The 20,663-nt window shown below is 38.9% G+C and overlaps 2 protein-coding genes across 6 annotated transcripts in view; one reads left to right on the top strand and one right to left on the bottom strand.

Moving 5' to 3' along the window:
• The window catches only part of atp6v1h (ATPase H+ transporting V1 subunit H), a 31,741-nt gene extending 28,172 nt beyond the window's left edge, over positions 1 to 3,569 (bottom strand). For all 4 annotated transcript variants that reach the window (XM_030751213.1, XM_030751214.1, XM_030751215.1 and 1 more), the window contains exons 1-3: positions 3,468 to 3,569; positions 2,564 to 2,717; positions 326 to 425 (exon numbers count right to left, since the gene is read on the bottom strand). In XM_030751213.1, the coding sequence (XP_030607073.1) occupies positions 326 to 425; positions 2,564 to 2,667 (204 nt within the window). In that variant the 5' untranslated portion in view covers positions 2,668 to 2,717; positions 3,468 to 3,569. The remainder of the gene's footprint in view (positions 1 to 325; positions 426 to 2,563; positions 2,718 to 3,467) is intronic.
• Positions 3,570 to 5,717: 2,148 nt separating this feature from the next.
• On the top strand, positions 5,718 to 17,905 carry rgs20 (regulator of G protein signaling 20). Of its 2 annotated transcripts, none has more exons than XM_030751222.1 (5): positions 5,718 to 6,066; positions 13,191 to 13,357; positions 14,320 to 14,394; positions 14,483 to 14,717; positions 15,547 to 17,905. In XM_030751222.1, the coding sequence occupies exons 1-5, from the start codon at positions 5,878 to 5,880 to the stop codon at positions 15,733 to 15,735; spliced, it is 855 nt and encodes a 284-aa protein (XP_030607082.1). In that variant the 5' UTR covers positions 5,718 to 5,877; the 3' UTR covers positions 15,736 to 17,905. The 2 variants fall into 2 exon arrangements, with proteins under 2 accessions (XP_030607082.1, XP_030607083.1); XM_030751223.1 differs by lacking the exon at positions 5,718 to 6,066 and adding an exon at positions 11,382 to 11,534.
• The last annotated feature ends 2,758 nt before the right edge of the window (positions 17,906 to 20,663 follow it).

Raw genomic sequence — 20,663 nt, 5'->3', positions numbered from 1 at the left:
CCTCTGTCTCAAAGATTACATGGTAAATCCTAAACTAGCACACTATTACAAGTTACACTCTGCCACACGGTCTTCTTGGTCAGTGCGTCTGGGTCACCAGCATAAGGTCACCAGCTCTCTGAGTCCAAGTTGTTACAAAGGAAGATGCTTATTGCTTTAATGTAATGCCACTATTTATCTGAATTGGCCCTAAGACCTCTCACTGTGACTGGTGCCTGCTTGGTCTATAAGCTTGGACAAAAACATCTCAAGAGTTGATATGAATGCACTGAACATAAACACTGATTAAACACATAAAAATATACAGTGTAAAAGGACTCTATACCTGATGCCCTTCATTGGTCAGAATGACTTGTTTCTGATCTGAGGTGGCCACCTCAAATTTCTTGATGAATTCACAGTCCTCTGTTGAGATCATTTGACTCCTACAAGAAAAATAATAATGACATTTCCACGTTAACCTAAGGCAACTATAATGTTTGCACTTGTAGCAATGACATGCTTCAGTTGGAGCAAGGACCTCAATGGGTTTGCTAAATTTCAAAAAAGCACGTGAGGCACAATGCTGGGTGTTTTGGTGTGGTTGTTGGCCCACGCGTTGGGGCGTGCACGGGGGGGGGGAGTGCTCGAGCGCCTGGGGCCCTGCACTTGGTTTGTGCTGGGATGACGGGCCTCTGGCAGGGTTGGCTGCCTGTTGTCTCAGGGCTCTTGCCCTTTTGGTTGTGGGAACCCCAGCTGGTAAACTCCTTCTTTGGGACTGCGCACGCAGTTGTCATCAGGGTGGTGTCAGGTCTTCAGTGCTCTTGGGGAGCTGCGGGTGGCCTGGGTTTCCTGAGTCTTTCTCTGTCTGTCTATGGCTCCAGGGGTCATTGTTGCGGGTTCTCACCCTCATTATCAAGTACTTTTCATGACAAACACACAGACAATCACACAGACAATCACACACACACACACACACACACACACACACACACACACACACACGCACACACACGCACACACACACACACACACACACACACACACACACACACAAATAAATCACACATACGCACGCACACAAGCAACAGAAAAAGATTTGCTTCATCACTAGCATGATGCTTTGAACTGTAAGGGGCAAATTGAACAGCAGTGTCAACTGACCACAACTCACCATGTCTCAGTCAAGACAAAACATAGACTCTGTGACAGGAGTTGCTGTTCAAAAAAAAAAAAAAAAAAATGCGTCCATACTTATTCAAACCAGAATTAAATCAGAAGGTTTTCAGTGAGTCATGAACCGTCCCTTCTGTACTAACACATATTGGTTAAAATGGGAAGTATCACTCAAGACAGTGAATCCCATTCCAGGAACTAGAGCATAGCTGTTTTTAGATTACCACACTGCACTTAGACAGCAATTATTCCATTCATGTATACAGAAATAAAAAGAGAAAAAAATATTAATTAAGTGACAACTTAACATTTTGACACACTGACTTACACACACACACACACACACACACACACACACCCACACACACACACACACACACACACACACACACACACACACAAAACAGAAACCTAGATTTAATTTCAGATATGTGAGGGCCACAATATCCATATCTGGAGAGGCTGGGACATGGAAGCTAAGCCTTTCTTTGTGGAGTTTGCATGTTCTCTCTGTGCCTGTGTGGGTTCTCTCCGAGTACTCCAGCTTCCTACCACAGTCCAAATATATGCATGGGGTTATGTTTGAATATGACCGTGAATGATTGTCTGTCTCTATGTTTTAGCCATACACAACAGACTGGTGACCTGTCCAGGGTGTTCCCTCCCTCTCACCTTATGACAGCTGGGATAGGTTCCAGCACCCCCGACACTGAATTCAATAACCAAAAGGACTGATGGATGGATTTTAAAAATTAGAAAAGGTTTTAAGTGTCCTTAAAAGTGCTGGACTAGTATTTAAATTTGTATTTTCAGGTTAATGACACAAAATATTGGTCATCATAATATGATTATTATTTCTTATACTGAGGCTATAATTATTATTCTCTTGCAGATAAATCCATAAACTGCAGCAAAAAAGTAAATGAAATGTACAGGAGGAATCAACACTACTGAACAGTCCAGTTACAGTATTTGCGGGCTGCCTTGATGCTAAGTGTAGTTACATTTCAGGATACATCAGGTTGTGATGTAGGTTACGATGCAGGCTATGACGTAGGTCAGGCTGTAGGGTTTCAGAGGTGTTTGCAATTACAGTGTACCTACAGTGCAGATTTCCCGTTGAGGCATAAATAACCAGTTATAAAAGAAACAGCAAAAAAATAAAAACATGATTCACTCTAACTCAGTGAGCGGATCAGTATAACGCAATATAATGACTACGTTTCAATATAATATAGTCCAGTACAGTGCATCCACCAGGACACCAAAAAAGTAGACATATAGTCAAACAGAAATATGACATTACACACAGTGTAAAAGTAGATTTCCAGTCAGAACTGTTGTTCTGAAAAGCATTAGATTGTACAGGTTTATATAAACATGACGTTGTGTTGTAATGTGAACTTACTGAAGATAGGATTGCCAGTTGACCTGATTGGCCCGAACCTCAGCTGCCTTTGCAGCAATGATGTTGGTTGGGACCGCAGCGTCCACAGCCCCGCGAATATCCATGTTGTATTAAAACCTCAACAGTATATGTCCGGATAGAGATCCGACGCCACCTTACCCGAAAGAGAATCAACTTCAGCACAGTGACTCCACGTTAAAATGTCAGATTTGGACCTGTCCCCCCCCCCCCCCCCCCCCCCCCCGATTACTACAAGCTGAAAAGCTGCAGAACCAACAACAGTAAACACTAAAAGGGCTGGGTTTATGATGCATTTCTGTTAATACTCAGTTAAGATGCTGTAATAGCTAACAGGGCTGAAATCGCTGTTTTAAAATCTCTTAAGCTAAAACCAGAACTATTATATGGCTTTCTTCCTTCTTCGTCTGTAAATATATTAACCATCTACCCAACCAACTTCATGCAGTTTGTTTTAAGAAGCTAAACACAAAAGCTCTGAACCAGCTAGCTGCAGCCCGTCAAGCTAGACAACTAGCTTACCCAATGTCATAAAAAGTCATAATGTCTCCTCCTGAGAACTGTCATAAAATAACTTATTACATAGCCTTTGGCAGTAAACTGTGTCTAAACTTTAGCTTAATACGTCTTGTACACATTAAAGTGTCAAATAATAACGTTAACAGCAACACAAACATCGTGAGCTGAGGGCTAACGCGTAGCAAAATAAGCTAAGTATGCTAAGCGACGCTAGCTGTGCTAATATAGCTTCGAAGCAATTCTGTAACCTGTCCAAATAATAACAGCTACACCGGAAGTAAGATTCAGAATTACACTTTTTGCCCCCCTAAAATATTAAGCAATTTAACAACGAACAACAGAGTACAAGCTCGGTTAAATTTCTCACCCAGCTCCTGAGTTATATGAATGAACAGCTGACTGACCGCAGCACGGCGTCACGATGCGTCATGTGACAATCAGTCACATGCACGCACTTCAATCTGCAGGCTCCGGAGCGGAAGAGGGACAGTTTTTTTTATTTTCGGATTACCAAACACCACAGTTTAACTTTTAGGTAGCACGTAGTATAAATAAGTGTTGATCCTTCTTTTCATGCTACTTTATAGGTTTCTAATAAAGCACTCGGGGAAAATTGTACTTTCTTAGTTATGGCAGTCAAATGACAAAGGTTTGTTATATATATATATATATATATATATATATATATATATATATATATATATATATATATATATATATATATATATATATATATATATATATATATATATATATATATATATATATATATATATATATAAAATTGTTTTTCCCAAATCTAGCCTAAAGTATTTTAAATTTTAACAGTAAGAATCCAGTAACATAGCCTATGGCTTTGCTTTTACTCTGCAGTTTTGACTTAAGTGAGAGGTGGAGGTATGTAATGGAGAGAAGAGGAAGTCGGCAGAAGCAAGAGACAGAATACATGTTGGGAATCAGAGGGAGACAGGTGGAAAGGTGAACATGCAAAGAGCAGAGATAGTGAAGGTAGATGAGTTTAAATAACTGGGGTCAACCATCCAAAGCAATGGCTGGTTCACAAGACCATGAAGACAAGAGTGCAGGCAGGGTAGAGTGGGTAGAGTGGGTGGAGATGAATGTCAGGAATGAAGGATAGCAGCAAGCGTGAAAGGAGGGGTTTCTAAGATATCAATGAGACCTGCTGTGATGTATGGTAGAGACAGGAGGCAGAGCTGGAGGTGGAGGTGGCAGAGTTGAAAATGTTAAGATTTTCATTGCAAGTGACCAGGATAAATAAGATTAGAAATGAGTACATCTGAGGGACAGTTCAGGTTGAGCGGTTTGGAGACAAAGTTAGAGAGGGAAGGCTGAGATGGTTTGGACATGTGCAGAGGAGGGATAGTTAGTTGGATATGCTGGACAAAGGATGTTGAAATATGGAGCTGCCAGGCAGGAGGAAAAGAGGAAGACCACAGGGAAGATTCATGGAAGTAGTGAAGGAGGATATGAAAAGGGTTGGCTGAAGAAAAAGATGGAAATTGCAGTCAGCCTTTTGAAACAAAGTATTTAAATTTTATTAGGACCTAGTTTATATCTAATTTATTCAGATTATTAATACATCAGTTTTAAATGATCAAGGGGATATTTTATATCTATCTAAATAATTCAGGAACTTTGGTGGAAGTTGATGACTATTAATTCATTTATTACTGTAGTTGGTTTATAATACTTTGTCTTGGTTGTAGTTATTAGATTTCAGTTGATAAATACAGAATTATGTATTTATGTAATCATGTATACTTCATGCCTCAGTTGCTCTTGATGTGCTCACTGGAGTGTGGCTGTGTGTGTGTCAGATACAAATCACTTAGATGTAGAAAAAGTGCTTGTACAAATGTATCTGTGAACAAGTGAATGAAGACATGCTCTATAAAGCACTTTGAGTGCTCGAGTAGAAAAGCGCTATTTAAGAAACAGTCCATTTACCATAAATGAAATCTAATAAATACAAGACAAAGTTAAAAGCTTAAATTGTAATAAAAGAAAGTAGAATTTAGAAATGCAGTCTGTAATGTTTAAAATATCCCAAAGGGATAGAAAATGAGAATACACCTAATACGACTCCAACCAATCAATTGAATCAGCTTTGTTATTAGCTGATGATGTGTTTGAACTTAATGGATTTGTGAGGATGACAGAGGGCTAAAGTCAGATGACTGCTCACACCAAAGAGGTTAGATCAGTGTTGATCCATGTGTGTCTGTAATGAGCGCACAAGTATGACACATTAGAATCTCCTCAGTAAAATCCCTAATAAAAAGAGATTGGCACCATTGTTGCCACCAAATTGTGTATGTGTATGTGTGTGTATTAATAATGGTGCACATTCTTGCCAAATGTTTTCTCTAAAAAGTCCATTTAACAGTGTGTTTTAATTGTTTTTATTAGAATAGAATTCAACAAGTAACATTTACAATCGCAAATGATTCCACTAGTCCCTCCACTGGCCATCTAACTCAGACACTAAGACCTCCAGGCTTAATCTGGCCTAAGCTGGTGAGACGCACTAAAGCGCAGAGGAATCAGGATTGCATCCACTGGGGACATTGTCCTAATCCCCTTCTGCCCTCTCCTTTGTAAACACTGTTCTCTTCATCAGGATTGCTGATGCTTTTTTTCCCCCCTTCTCGCTCTCTCTGTCACAATGTGCTTCAGAACGGAAAAAAAGTTTGGATTTCTTGTGATCTCAAAGAGACTTGAGCCTCACGTGGCGAGTGAGGCCTCATGGTTGGAGAATGCCATATGCTAGAGCAGTGAGGCAGTGGGAGATCAGGCCCACGTCTGCGCTGCGGGGGATCAAACGCACTAGAGCCCTGATGTGGCAGTGGATACGGGGACTGGCTCGGGCCTGCCGGCATGGTGCGGGGTACCCAGTCAACTACAATGACCCAGACCGAGAGGAACAGGAGATGGTGTGCCTTGAGGTATGAACACGTAGTAATTTTCATGGAACTCATGCAGTCACAATCCAATTAAGTACAACTAAAACTGTATAACAATTGACTCCATTTTCCTCAGAGTATATATTACAGAAATAATTGGCAGCATGCTTAACAGCGTGGTTCTTATTTGTTACTGCTCCAGTAAGCAGCACAAGATACCAAATTAACAGAAGACTACTGTTAACTATTACTTGTAATCCCCAGCAAATGGGACATCCTTCATGCTATCTTTTGTCCTTACTGCAACCAGATTGCACTTGTAGCATCATCAGGTCTTTTTTTTTGCTTCACGCCAAACTTCTATTCATGGAAATACTTCCTGTTGGAATGGAGCTTAAGAAGATTAAAAGAAGAAGATAGTGCACCTTGAAATAGTGTGATACAAGTCATTAAAAATCTAAAAAAAGAAGTCAGTCAGCCACCGAGACAAAATACATGACAGTGTGCATTAATATCTCTGTGCAATATTTAACAAAAAAACAAAAACACAGCTGAATTAGAGTCTTACATTGTGATTTTGCTTGGAGTTTGGCAACAGAATCAATCTTAGTAAATGGATAAACAAAGATTTCCGATGGCCTTCTGTAGTAAGGAGAGCTGTGTTGCTATTCACAGAGGAGATGGGATTGTAAAAGAGCCGTGAGGACATGGGAGCTGTTTCCAGAACTGTGGGAGGCCACAACAATAGAAGGAGTCAGTTCAGGTTGTCAAAGAAAGTTATTCTGTAGCCAGGTATCTTGGAGCAGAAACACAAGTGTTTAACAATGTCAACCTAAACTAGACTAAATTTGACTGCAACATGGACAAATAGATGTGTTTTATCAAAACATACAATACATTTCTGGATGTTAACATCAAAATCAAAAGGTGAGATATGTTTGGGAGAAAAGGTCATATTTTTAGGTCCAAACCCATAAAAAACCTTTTCATGGCAGACATTTAAACTTGTAATAATGGATAAAGCACTGGTGTACACAGGGGCTATAATGTTTTCTGTTATCATATACGCATGAGCACAAGTAAAAAGTTACCTTGCCATAACAGATGCAAATAACTAACTTAAAAGTCAGAGAGTTGTCAGTCTTTCGCAGAGATACACCAAATGTCCCCAGACCTCCAGATTACCAGGAGGCCCTGACCTATCTTTATATCAGAATAAGTGTGACTGAGTCTGCTGAGTCTATTCTCAGTCTCCCACAGTGATGATCATTCATATCCAGCTTTTAATATCAGGCTAATAAAGTAACTGTGCAGTTGGTTCATATTTTTGAATAATGTACCCATTTACCCCTTGGTACACACAGACCTATTTTCTACCAAAAATGACTTGGCTTATTGTTATCTTTGTAAAGCTTTATCATATTCAGACACATTTTCCAAACCAACTGTGAAAGAAATTGCAGCCATTTACAAGTCATTGTTTAATTATGCTCTGATTGCAGCAGTGGTTTAAAGAGACAAAGTTCAGACAGAATTACAAAAATGATAACTGGCATGTCCAGAGAAGACCATGCCTCTTAGTCTTTATTTCAAAGAGGTCAAAATGGAAAGAGGTCCAAAGAGACTGACTGATGGGCATAAGCAGAGAAAGATGTTGTCTGTGTCCCCTAACTTTCTCAAGTCAAACTAAGTTGCTTTTGTTTTCTGGCACCATAAATTTGGCTTGCAGTACAATATGACCTTAGAGCATTGATCACTCTATGTTCCTAGACACTTAAATTCAAAGAGAGCCAGAAAAAGGACCCTCCATCCCTCCTCCAGGTTCTACAGACATACAATAAATATCCTGCATGTAGAAAAGCAACAGGATGGATTCTCAATATAAGAACAAATAACAAACAAGCATTTAAATTGACACAAATTAGCAAAGGTGTAACATAAAATCAAAATGCAGAAGTCTAGCTACTGCTTACTTGTTGGTACTAGGAATAGACTTCTATATGTTATTCTTAATCAGATTTCCTTCATAATCAATTTATTGTAATTGATTAGATTATATATTTATATTATAGGGCAGCACAGTGGTGTGGTGGTTAGAACTTTTGCAAGAAGGTCCTAGGTTCAAATCTGGCTGGATCTTTCTGTGTGGAATTTGCATGTTCTCTCTTGGTACTCCGGCTTCCTCCCACAGTCCAAAGACATGCAGTTAGTGGGGTTAGGTTAACTGGTGGTTCTAAATTGCCCGTGGGTGTGAACATGAGTGCAATTGGTTGTCTGTCTCTCTGTAATAGCACTGTGACAGACTTGTGACCTGTCCTGCCTTTCATCCTGTGTCAGCTGGGATAGGTCGAATTGGAGAAACTGTAGAGGGAGGATGGATGGATGGATGGATGGATGGATGGATGGATGGATGGATGGATGGTGTACTCCCATCCATGAGGATGTACACCATCCCCACATCAATGAACAATTAGTTTATTAAATTAAATTTAAAATACAATGTGTTTGGGGGGAATTGAAAATTTCTTTTAGTGTTTTTCTGCAGTCGAACTTTTCTTATCAGGCAGCACACACCTGAAAAACTCTACCTACAGAACAAAGGTACATAACATCTCTAAAATCTTTCTACAAATTAATAAAACAGTGGTTACTGGATAATCAAAAATGCTGTAATAATCTCAAGTAGTGTCTGCATCACAGTTTTACTAACTGTCTATGGTTTTGGAATTGTGTTCATGTGCTTTTTTGTGAGTTTTAAAAGTGGGCTTTGACATTTCTTTGACATATTATATGGTTATGCCTTTTTTGTCAGTTTTGTGCATCTAGTTCATGTCTATGCATAGATGCCTTTACATGTTGTTTTACTCTCTGTGAACGCCATCAACCTGCCAAGAACTGTAGCTGAAAATAATATGGACAAATCTGGCACAACTGCATGATGGACCTAAGTGGCAGTGTTAAAGTGCATTGTACCTTTTAAATTAACCTATTACATGGGCATGTGAGAAATAAAACAATTCAAGAGATCAGCATATGGACTGAGTGGACTGTAAAACTCTAACATTTCCAAGTTCAAGCAACATTTCTTATGATGCATTTAAGACAACAGATACAAAATTATAGCACATCATGGTATACAAAGCTACAAAATGACTTGTCCTGCAAGGCACTAAAATATTTTTAAAAAGCCCCAAATAAATGTATTGACCCCTAAATGATTGTGCTAAACTGGATCCCTCTGCATAGAGATTCATCACCTCAAGATATGCTGATAAAGTGATGATTTAAAAGAAGATTTAAAAGCAAAATAACTGATGACTGTGTGACTCAGTTACAATGATTAGTAAAACTGATTAAACATGATTAAACTGAGACTGACATTTACAGTGCAAAGAGCAATTTGATCAACACACCTCAGGGAAACAGAACAATTAATTAGAAAAAAAAAAACCAATAACAAGTGGAAATGAGACTCAAACACAGAGAAAATGAAAATAGTCAGAAAATGATAGTCAGTCCATTTCCCTTTTTGTTGCTGTGATTTAACAGCTCCTCACAGATACCATGCATGATCTCTTGAAGTGTTTAAAATGGTAACCAGTCCATTTCCAAACCCTACCTGCATGTTTAGCTCCAGTAATTCAATCTAGAGTTCATTCTGTCTCCCTTCAAGCTACAGTGACTTGAATCCCTCTAATCACATACTGAGAGATTCTATTCATCTCGTTATACAGCTCTGTCTCCTATTCTCCGTTGTGACCTTGTATGTTTAGACATACTCCCACTTCTACTTGGCATTGTGCCGTCAGAGGAAGTATATGCCCATTAAAGCATACACCCACAAAAGTATCATTCATTGCTTGTGTGCATGTGTATGTATCAATCTCACAGGGCTATCTGTGGGTTTAACATGAACACAAGGGGAGGTGTTAAATGAAGCACTGTGGAGAAAGTCACAGGATAGCATCTCGGGGTAACAAAGATGTGTCAGTGCTCTAAGCACACCCCAGTTGAGCTCAGTCAGAAAGTAATTAATGTGGACAGGAAATAAATTCACTCTTTGCCCCCTTTTTGATAAAATAACAGAACAGATGAATGCCTGTTTCCCAAGTGGATTCATTGGCAGTGTCATAGAACAGTACTAGGTTTTTGCAGAAAGTGTAAGAACAGTTCTCCATGGAGTCTCCACACTCACATTTTGTACCACTTCTTATTCCAGTGTGGAACTGGTGAGATTCTTTTTTAGGGCACCAGGAGGCATATTGACTGGCAGCATGGCCCCTAAAGGCACAGCACAAAAGCAATGGTGTAAATTAAGCAGGTAAAATGGGTGTTTTACATCCGATTTCTGTAGAATAGACAGGTATTGAGGGCAGAGTGCCACCTGGTGATTCCAAAAAAGCAAGACATGGTATACAGTCTGAAAGCAAAAGTGTCGATAATGACATACAGATCACACTGAAAGATATATATGAAAATATATTGCACTGCACTACACTGGCTGCTACAGTTATAGCTTGTAAAGACTTGTGCATATATATAAAATCATCTGGGGTCATATTAAGCACATGATAGTTTATAACATTCAAAAGGCTTTTCATATGGAAATCGGTTTATTTTAAGTCAGCAGCATATGATGCCTTCCTGTCGTGTAGATGTACGGAGCACATCGTGTCAGTGCTGTAGCTCAAGCAACCTTCGGGTGGCAGTGTTGCCTTTTATGATAACATCGGTTGCAGGCGTGTGCTGTGGATTAAAACACTGAAGACTGGTAATATTGGTAATATGGTAATATAAGGAAAGGAAATTAGACTGGGGGGTTAAAATAGAGGAGGAAATAGAAGATTTTGAGAACAGATTTTGTATGCATTTGTATTTGTGCATGGCTATGTATGTTGAAATATTAAGAGAGTTTCTCTCAACACAAATGTCACACTAAACTTCACAAATGATTTAACATTAGTTGGCAAAGTCATGCTACCCTCCTGCAGGGTTTAGCTGAACGCAGCGGAGCACTGTATTAGCCGCTGAAGGTTTCAGCACCATAGACAGCGACTTCATGTAAAGGCTCACTGGCGCTGTTTTCCTTTCTTCCACTAAAAAACGTTTTTAGGTAATATATCCGCATATCTTTTTCTTTCTTTCTTTCTTTCTTTCTTTTATTTTTTTTTATATCCTGACACTTTTAAATAGCAGTAATGGTAAGGGCTTGTGTTAAGTTTAATGATGTTTTATACCTGGTGCGATAGTTAATACTAAACTGGCATCATGCAGTTACTGGTATAACGGTCCGTTACTGTCACAGTCTTTCGGTACCTGCTCGGCAAACCTGTGCCATACTGTAGGGTTTTATGCTCTTCGTCGGTCTACTACGAGCTGGAGAGAGGACGCATGCGTACTGACTTGAAGCAGCCGGTCGGGAGGAAAAAGAAAAAAAAAAGCCTTATGTGCCATCGGATGTAATCAAGGCAAAGAATTACCTCTTCTCGCTGTGCATACATGGTGAAATTGTAAGTACTGGTAGCAAACCGATGTATCATTGCACGGACATGTTGTGAGTGGAGCGTTTGAGGCCGTTTCCCGGTATTTTTTATTTTTTTTAAATATATCTCTTTTTTTTAATGGCATGTCACTATCTAGCTGTACAGCGGGCTTTTAACAGGTCTAGGCAGTGTCTTTTCGGTGGTTGTCCCGGGCGATGAAGCTCTATGGTTCTTCACGGTGGCACTTTCCATTGATGTGATGTGCGACTTGCTAATGCAATGGTTTCTGCTGTGAAATCGCTCAGGAGCCATTAGACCCCAGTGTCGTTCACGTTTGTGCTGCTGTAAAGAAGAATATCTTTTATTTGTGTGTTATCATGATTTATTCTCTGAATCGCTATGACCACCCCCACCCCCCATTTCATCGTCTATATGTTGAGTCAAACCAGAGCCTGCTGCAATTGTGTCAGCTTCGAAGTACCCGACTCCTAACGCGTAAAATATGATATGCCATTTGGCAAGACGCATGAAATCTGCAGTTGAAGCCAGCTCCGAATCTGAGTGAGACCACGGATCCATTTTAGAAATGACCAAATGGTATTGAATTCTCTGAAAGGATGTGATAGAGCGCTGCTGCGGTTATAGATTTGCAAGCTGCGCCTTCAGCCCCCCCTCCCCTCCCATGGACCAAATCTCTAGATTTTTTTTTAAAGCGTTGTTTCTTGTGTCAGGTAGTGGCCGGATGATGCCGACAGCTTTGTTACATAAATGATCTGACAGGATTTGGCAGTGCCTGACCTGGTGATGACACATTTGTTAAAATCAGACAAGAAGTCATTCTGTGAGCATAGTCTGTCTCTAGTCTATAGGCCTACACACCAAAGGGATTCTGATGAATATGCTAGAGACCTATAATCACAGTAATTACTCATGTACATGATAAATGTAGCCCAGAAGTTCATGACAATCTGAGCTTGTCAACTACAAATCCGCCCAACCCCCAAAGAAAAGGCAAATTTTCAATATTTGCAAGTGTATTTAATTTATTGCTCCAGTTGGATTCAGTGTGCATTGCAAATCTTTTAATGCAGTGCTTTTACAACCAGACTTTCACAAATAGATATTTTACATTTTGGATTATGGACTGGATTATTGGATATTATAGATTTTTTTATTTTTATTTTTTTTTGGAGTGTGTGAGGGAACACACAGCCAGTTTGAAATGAGAAAGATTAATGTTCTTGGCGAGTGCATATTTGGCAGCAGGGGAAACAAAATCAGCAAAGTGTTACTCCATACGTGTTTCCTCCAAAGAGAAAATAGCATTCCTTTGCAGTGAGACCTCTGGAGATGCTGGCACATGCTTTGACCAGACAGCATCAGCACCTCATCTAACAAACAGATTGGTCTCAACCTGTAATTTAAATGAATTTGAAGAATCTTTATCCCAGTGAAAGCGCTGGCAAAAATGGATTCATGGTCATGATTTCACACTGTCATCACCTCTTTCAGAACACCCAGTGATGCTCTTACTACCCTTGTTACCCTGGCACTGATTTGTATCACATGAATGCATTGTAGGCCAAGAGATTTTTCTTACAAGACAAAATCTCAGTTGAGTACTATTTCTGACATGAACAGTCTGAACTCAGCGCCTCCCTCTCCCCTCCCCTCTGTCTGTAGCCCATGGGATCAGAGCGGATGGAGATGCGAAAGAGGCAGATGTCGGTGCAGCAGGAGTCGGCAGCGGGGGGAACTGCACCGGCCCAGCAGGACCAGCCGGGCCAGGCTAACCCACGGGGCTCGAATGCATGTTGCTTCTGCTGGTGTTGCTGCTGTAGCTGTTCCTGGTAGGTGTTTCCCCAACCGAGAAATCACTTATTGTGGCACAAACATGGCTGACATTATTGCACACAAGGCAGCACAGTCAGAGCTACTGTGTCTCAACCGCAGGATTCAGCTTCTGTTTTCTGTTCTTGACATTTTTGCGGATCTGTGGATGTTTGTTTAGCAGCACCCTGATTACAATGATCTAAACATCAAGCAGGGAGTACATCTGTTAGGCATAATATCACAGTTTTAGTAAGGCCGTTAATTGCCTTTATGACTGTGGTGTTACTGCAAACTTAGAGTCAAAATTGGAATAAAAAATCTTGTTGGCAAAGAAAATGTACTCCTCTAGTTTTCTGTAATTCAATACAGTGCAGAGGACACATTTATAGGATGCTGACATATGGCTAAACTTGCAAGAAATTTTTAAACCTACTGATCTAAAATGAAGATAGATTCAATGACTAAACTGCATTTTTTGTCACTTCAAATGTTAAAAAACACACTTTTAAGTGAACTATTTTCCTAATCTAAGAGTCAGTTTGCTAAAGAGGCACCACATTGGCTTTGGATTGAAGCACAGGAGCGGACAGCCCACAAGAGGCATTTGTCCAGTCAGTTTCAGCTGAGTGTTCCATGCTCAGTTGTAGGAGGCTAGGAGGGAGCACATCTGTCAATCATTATTTATCATGACACTGTTTAGTGGCTGCTCATGAACCATCCAGTACTTGGGAAGTGGTTGCAATGCTTTATGTCCAAAGATATCTCTGTGGGCACTTCACACAGTATTGATGTATTTAGCAATATGATAAATAAATATTATACTAATAAAGAAGTCCTTTGGAGAAATTACATTGCGCTATACAGTTTAAGCACATCTGCTGTAAAAACAAAAGAAAATTAAATGTATCCATAGTAATTATAATAGCATAAAATCCTTTTTTCCACTCTTAGTATGTTAATATGTCTGTCTTACAATTAGGAATGAAGACCGGGATGATAGGAACCGAAAGGCATCTTATGACGTCAAAGAAGGGACCACAGACTGTGAAGACTGGTCAGCTTATATTACTGCACAAAAAATGCAATTTTTTTGTAGCTAAACATATTTGTTTGCTAAAGTCAGTATCCTTGATTCTGTGCAGTCCTAAGCCCACGTTGGAGGAGGTGCGCTCGTGGGGTCAATCGTTTGACAAGCTGATGTGTTGTCCAGCGGGCAGAAACTCTTTTCGACAGTTTCTTCGCACTGAGTTCAGCGAGGAGAACATGCTTTTCTGGCTAGCCTGCGAGGAGTTCAGGAAAGAGAACAATAAGAGTGTGGTAGAGGAGAAGGCTCGGGTTATCTATGAAGACTACATCTCCATTCTATCGCCTAAAGAGGTCTGAGAGCCCTTGATTTCACTGCTTTATTAAGTTTGTGTTAGTTTTTTACAGGTTTGTTAGTTTGGCTTCACAGAAATAGTGAATAAAAAGGGGGTGGGGTGGGGGGATTATCCTGAAAGATAAAAACATCCATCTGCCAGAACCTCACAGATTAATATATTGGGTACCAGAACTTCATTGGAGATTCCAGGAAGTTAGCTGCTCGATCCAGGAAGCAGCTAGAAACAGAAGCCCATTCCTTATATAGTACGCTTTAAAGATCTAGGGGTGTTAGTTGTTAGCTTCAGGCAAATGGTAGCTGCTAACTGTATGTAAAAGATGGAAGTAGCCTCTGTGTCTGAAGTGCGTTAAACCCTCATTCTTTCTGATGGCCAAGAACATGAAAATGACTCAAAATTCTTTCTTTTTGAGCTCACCAGAGACTTTCTTAATGCACTTGCGCTCTCAATCACTAGTTTCAAGTCTTTTTAAATACAGCTTAGCTTTAATTTTGTGAATTATGGTCCCATTTAAATAAAATAAGCCAAAATAAGCCACTACTGTATGAGTGAAAAGTCTCCTTAGTTTCTCAGTCTGAGCCATGCCTTGATTGTGACTTATGGTTATTCAAAAAAACCTAGATGGTGTCAGCCAAAATGCTCCACTGGAGACTTCAGTGAGTGATGCCACAGTGCCTATGTCCATCTTTGGTATACAGCCTATGGATTAGTTTCCAGATTACCATCAACCTTTCAGTTAAAAAGTGAACAGTCAAATTTCTCAAAGCTGTGTCGCACACGCTGATCACATGCTGTTCTTCCTAACGGGCTGTTCTCTCAACTCCCAGGTGAGCCTTGATTCCCGTGTGCGTGAGGCAATTAACAGGAACATGCTGGAGCCCACCTTGCACACCTTCGATGATGCCCAACTGCAGATCTACACACTAATGCAAAGAGACTCGTATCCCCGCTACATGAACTCCCCAGCCTACAAAAACCTGCTCAACACCCTGTCAGAGCAGTCCCCTGAATCTTAGGGTGGTGATGACCTGTGATCTTTTAACTCTCTTTACCCCTCTCCCAGTCCTTACCCCCCCTTTTTTAAAATTTTCTTTGTATGTTCAGTGTAGGATTACATGAATCAGGCTTCGGACCTGTCCCCTCCCAGGGATCTCAGCGCTATTGTGATCTGCTCCTGACTGAAGACACTCAGGTCTTAAAATCTCCCGAGGGCTTGACATCACAAGTACTGCTACAGATCAACAAAGCAAAACACTCCAAAGGAATATGAATAATTTTAATTCTTTTTTTTTTCTTTTTCTTTCTTTTGATAGAAATAATCTATTTTATTTGTGTTCAGAGTTTTTTATGGTCTATTGTTTTTTGTATGATTGTTTGGGGGGAAAATGATTCCTACTGTAGACTATATATTTATTAGTTTGTAAATAGTAAAAATGGAATTGTGGGTATTTTAAGTGGAAACGCCTGGTTCTATTTACTGCGTCTAAAAATCAAAGCTCAAGTCAAAGGCTACATGTTAGCGCTACTTGCAGGCAGCTTTGTGGGGTACTGTATGATTTTACCTTGGTTTCGCCCTGTTTTGTCACCTAACCTCACACTTTGGTATCTGTGACAGAAACTTGGCAACTCCAGCTCACGTAGAACCTGTGCGTGATTGAAAATACTGTAAGTGTGGTTATCAGTGAAGTAACAGAAAGTGACAACAGCTCTTGTCATGGTGTGCAATTTGTTTCCTGAAGAAACTCAAATCAATGATGGAAGGATGTTTTAACTTGTTACTTGAGCTTAACCACAGACGTTTGCCTGTTTAAGATTTTTTTTTGTTTGTTTTAATTCAAGTGTTACTCACTGCACACCTCATAGGTTTATTATAGTTTTACAAATGTGGCATAAGTAATTCTATGTACCAGATGAAGTATTTTTATTTATTTATGTCTACAAACAATACAGAAAAACAAGTATAAATCATATTTAAGTCCTGTGATGGACTGAACTCTAATACACTGTCAGAAAAATATTTAAAGAATTTTATTTTAAAAGACTATATAACTCTGTTTTATAGGTCTGTAATTTCCTAATAACTTCCCTGGACATTTTCTTGAAGATACTATTATTAGGGAAAATAATTGCTACTATTCCATCATTTAAACCTACATAAATATCCATTTATTATTTCTTTCTTTTACTAAGGCTTAAACAGTTTGACTTTGAACCAATTCTATTTTCATGCTAAGAGTAAGAAGATTTATGATGCTCTTAACATTGAAATTCAAAAGTTTTGATTCTTCATTTCTGCTTAAATGTTTGCTTGTATTGATTTGAGCTGCTGTATCAGGTCAGTTAATCTTTATTTGAAATCATTTCCAGAGAACTTGCTGGAATTTACTCCAAAATTACAGACCTGTAAAATAAAGCCTCACCATTTAAGAAACTCATGATTAAAAATAGCTCATCTATAATATGTGATTTGACATATGATTATAAGTGACACTGGGTTTCAGGCCAGGTTAGCAGCAACACCAAAGCTACCATGTAAACTGTGTTCATATGTTTATTGAGAGTGTTTCAACTGAGTAAAATTGGAGTTGCCAAGTGTTTAATACTTTTATGTACTTTGATAGTATTAGTTGAATTACTTTGTTGCCTCACAAATGTGTCACTCAAAGACAAGATCCTCACATGGGGAAGTGCCTTGACATTCAGTTTTATGACATCTTTCTCATGGGCAACAGTTGTTTTCAAACTCTTGCCATAAGGGTGGTTACTGGAGCATGAAGTCAGTTTACTGGAAATTGTCCCTTTCATTGGCCAAATTAATATGTGTTTTGTCTTGATTTCTTAGTTGTGACTACATCAGTTCACTTTGGTAGGGTGGAGGTTGATGGCAGCACATGTCAAACAAAGACTGGTGGACGGGCTGGTTGATCTGAACTTCTTACCAACCTGTGTGCTTGATGGTGGCACTTTTACCACGTGCAATCTGAGCTGATAGGTACACCGCGCAGATCAAGCTCAAAACACAATCTAAGCCAATGGTTTGGAGTGATGCCTATAAATGTTTCTTTTTTTCTGTTTACTATATGAAATGTGTTATTTTGCGCTGAGTTTACTGAAGAATACATTTTTAAAAAAAACAAATAATGTGAATGTTTACAGTAAATGGTTTTTTTTTTTTTTTTTTTCTGCTACTCTCCGAGAAAATAATGACTTGTGGGCATTTCGATTAAGATAAAATAAAGCACAATAATTTTACTGACTCTGGAATGATTTAATCAGTAAACCGCATGACACCAATATCTGTAAAATGTGCCAGGAAATTACTTTAAATAATGTCGTAACTGCAAATTCATCCGAGTCAGACAGTTCATTGATAAGAATGGAAGAATTTTATGAATACATTTTCCCCTGTGTAATCGTGATCAGTTTAAATCCCACTTAAAAAAAAAAATCAAAAGTTATAATTCATGAATTTGTGTAAGCCCCTTGGTATAAACAGTGGAGCATGCAGGAACACGAATTTTATCTTTAGGCACTTTGTTACTAGCAGTCTGTCACAAAAACACATAATTTGTTCCCATTTCTTTCGTTGAATTTATGAAAAAAATGCAAAATAAAGCAGATCAGATTTTCACAGGCATAAAATAGTATTGTTGCACCAACAAGGTGATTCCCAAAGAGCTATTACCAAAAACGTGGCATAACTCAGTGCAGTGTGCAATGTGTCCTTAAAAAAATAGAGGAAATGAGTATTGGAAGACAAAAGAAGTGGCAGGTCTAAAAACTACCTACAGTCGATGACCAGTATTTGAAAGTCGTGCCCTTAAGAAATAGGGAAAATAAATCCAGCAAAGACCTAAAAAAAATACATCTGGCTCTTCAGTTGATCCATCTACTGCCATTCTTAAGGAAGGGAAGGGAAACCGAGGTATGCAAAATCACACAAGAACTGAAAATCAGTGGCAACACATCTTTTGGAGTGATGAATCCAAAATCTCTCTCAAATTGACATCAATATGTATGGAGGAGGTCAGGGAGTACAACAGTGAGTGTCTATAGCCATCTGTAAAACACAGTGGAGGCTCTAGCATGGTTGGGGCTGCATTTCACCCACAGGTGTTGAAGATCTTGTCAAAACTGATGGAATTATGAATGCAGAAAAGTATCATCAGACTTTGATCCACCATTCATTACCATCTGGAAAGCATCTGATTGGCAACAGCTTCATTTATCAACATGGTAATGATCCCAAACACACTGCCTATGCAGTAAAAACATGCATGGATAGAAAGAAAAACCACACTATCAGTCATGGACTGCCCTCCCCGGAGCTCAGAACTCAACGTTATTGAAGCAGTGTGGGATCCTCTTGACAGAGAACAGAACAGAAAGGCAGCCAAAATCCAGAGAAGAGCTTTGAATGTCCTTCAAGAAGCCTGAACAACTGTTCCTGAAGACTACTTAAAAAAATTACAATAAAGCTGCCTAAGAGAGTTCAGGCTGTGTTGAAGAATAAAGACGGTCATAATAAATACTGACTTTCAGTTCATTACAATTGTACACACTGTTTTAGCCTTATATACTGTATTATGTATGTTTGCACATTTATGTTTCAATAAATCATTGCATCTATTTCCTGTTTTTCTAACAAAATATTAAAAAATGAAGGGTGAGTTGAGATTTCTGCACTGTATATTTCTGCAGGTCAGTTCACAGAAATGTATTGTCTTTTTACTCCACTCCAAAATTTTAACAGCTTTATTTAACTTTAACTACTTATTTACCTAAAGTTGTAAAACACGTGTTCCCAATTTATGACCCTTTCTAAAAGTGTTAAGCACATCTAAACTGTTAGCAGTTTGTTTCCATTCTTAATTGCTATAAGGTTTCAGGACCAAAATAGGTCATGAATCTTATGATCCTTCAGATTTTTTTTTTTTATTTTCACATTATGGAGATTGCCAACCTCTACAACCACAAATTTTAACTTCTTAAAATTAGCTCCACCTTGGACAGCTACAACCGTACAAAAACAGCAAAATAAATGCAGCTAGTAACTGCCATGTATTTTTTTTTTTTTTTTTTTGAGTAGGATATATTAATGCAGAGCTTTTACTTGTAATTTAGTAGTTTTACACTGTGGTATGCTTTTGTAAAATATAGTTAGGTCCATAATTTGTTGGAGGAAAAACAAATTTTGCCAGTGTGCACCACCATAGTGGAATTTAAATCAAACAATTCAGATATGACTGAAGTACATACTTACAGATTTTATAACAATCTTGCATTAACTGTTAAGGATTTAGAGCCACTTTACACACAGTCAGGGCTCAAAAGTAATTGGACAAACTAACTTAAATATAAGGATTGTTATTAGTACTTGAATGAAAACCTTTGCAGTCAATAACTGCCTAAGTCTGCCTCCACCATGTTTAACAGGTAATGTGGTGTGCTTTGGATCATGACTGTTTATCTCCATACTTTTCTCTTCCCATTATTCTGGTACAAGTTAATCTTGGTTTAATCTGACACAAAAAATTCTTTCTTGAACTGTGCAGGAATAATGCCTTGTCTGTACTTAAACTGTAATTATGAAGCCACTTTTATCACCAGGCCTCCCTCAATATTAGTCTTTTTTTCAATTATTTAAAAAAAAACAAAAAAAACCTCCTTAATCTTGTATTACTGTTCTCAGTTCAGTTTGTGTGGTAGTAAAGCAGCCCAACAGCCCATCAACACAAAGTGGCTGCACCTGGCTATTTAAAAAATCCTGGAGAAAGCAGACAACAATTGTGCATCATCCCTGCTCCAGCCAATGATATTATTCTGTCCCTGGATGGATTAATATGCATACATCAGCATTTGCTTTGATGTGATGAATATTCCATCAATTACAAATATACACACACACACACACACACACACACACACACACACACACACACAC

This window comes from Archocentrus centrarchus, chromosome 17 (assembly GCF_007364275.1).
Source record: "Archocentrus centrarchus isolate MPI-CPG fArcCen1 chromosome 17, fArcCen1, whole genome shotgun sequence".
Classification (NCBI taxonomy): Eukaryota; Metazoa; Chordata; class Actinopteri; order Cichliformes; family Cichlidae; genus Archocentrus; species Archocentrus centrarchus.
Note: the sequence above shows the minus strand (reverse complement) of the source record. Positions and strands in the feature narration are given on the sequence as shown.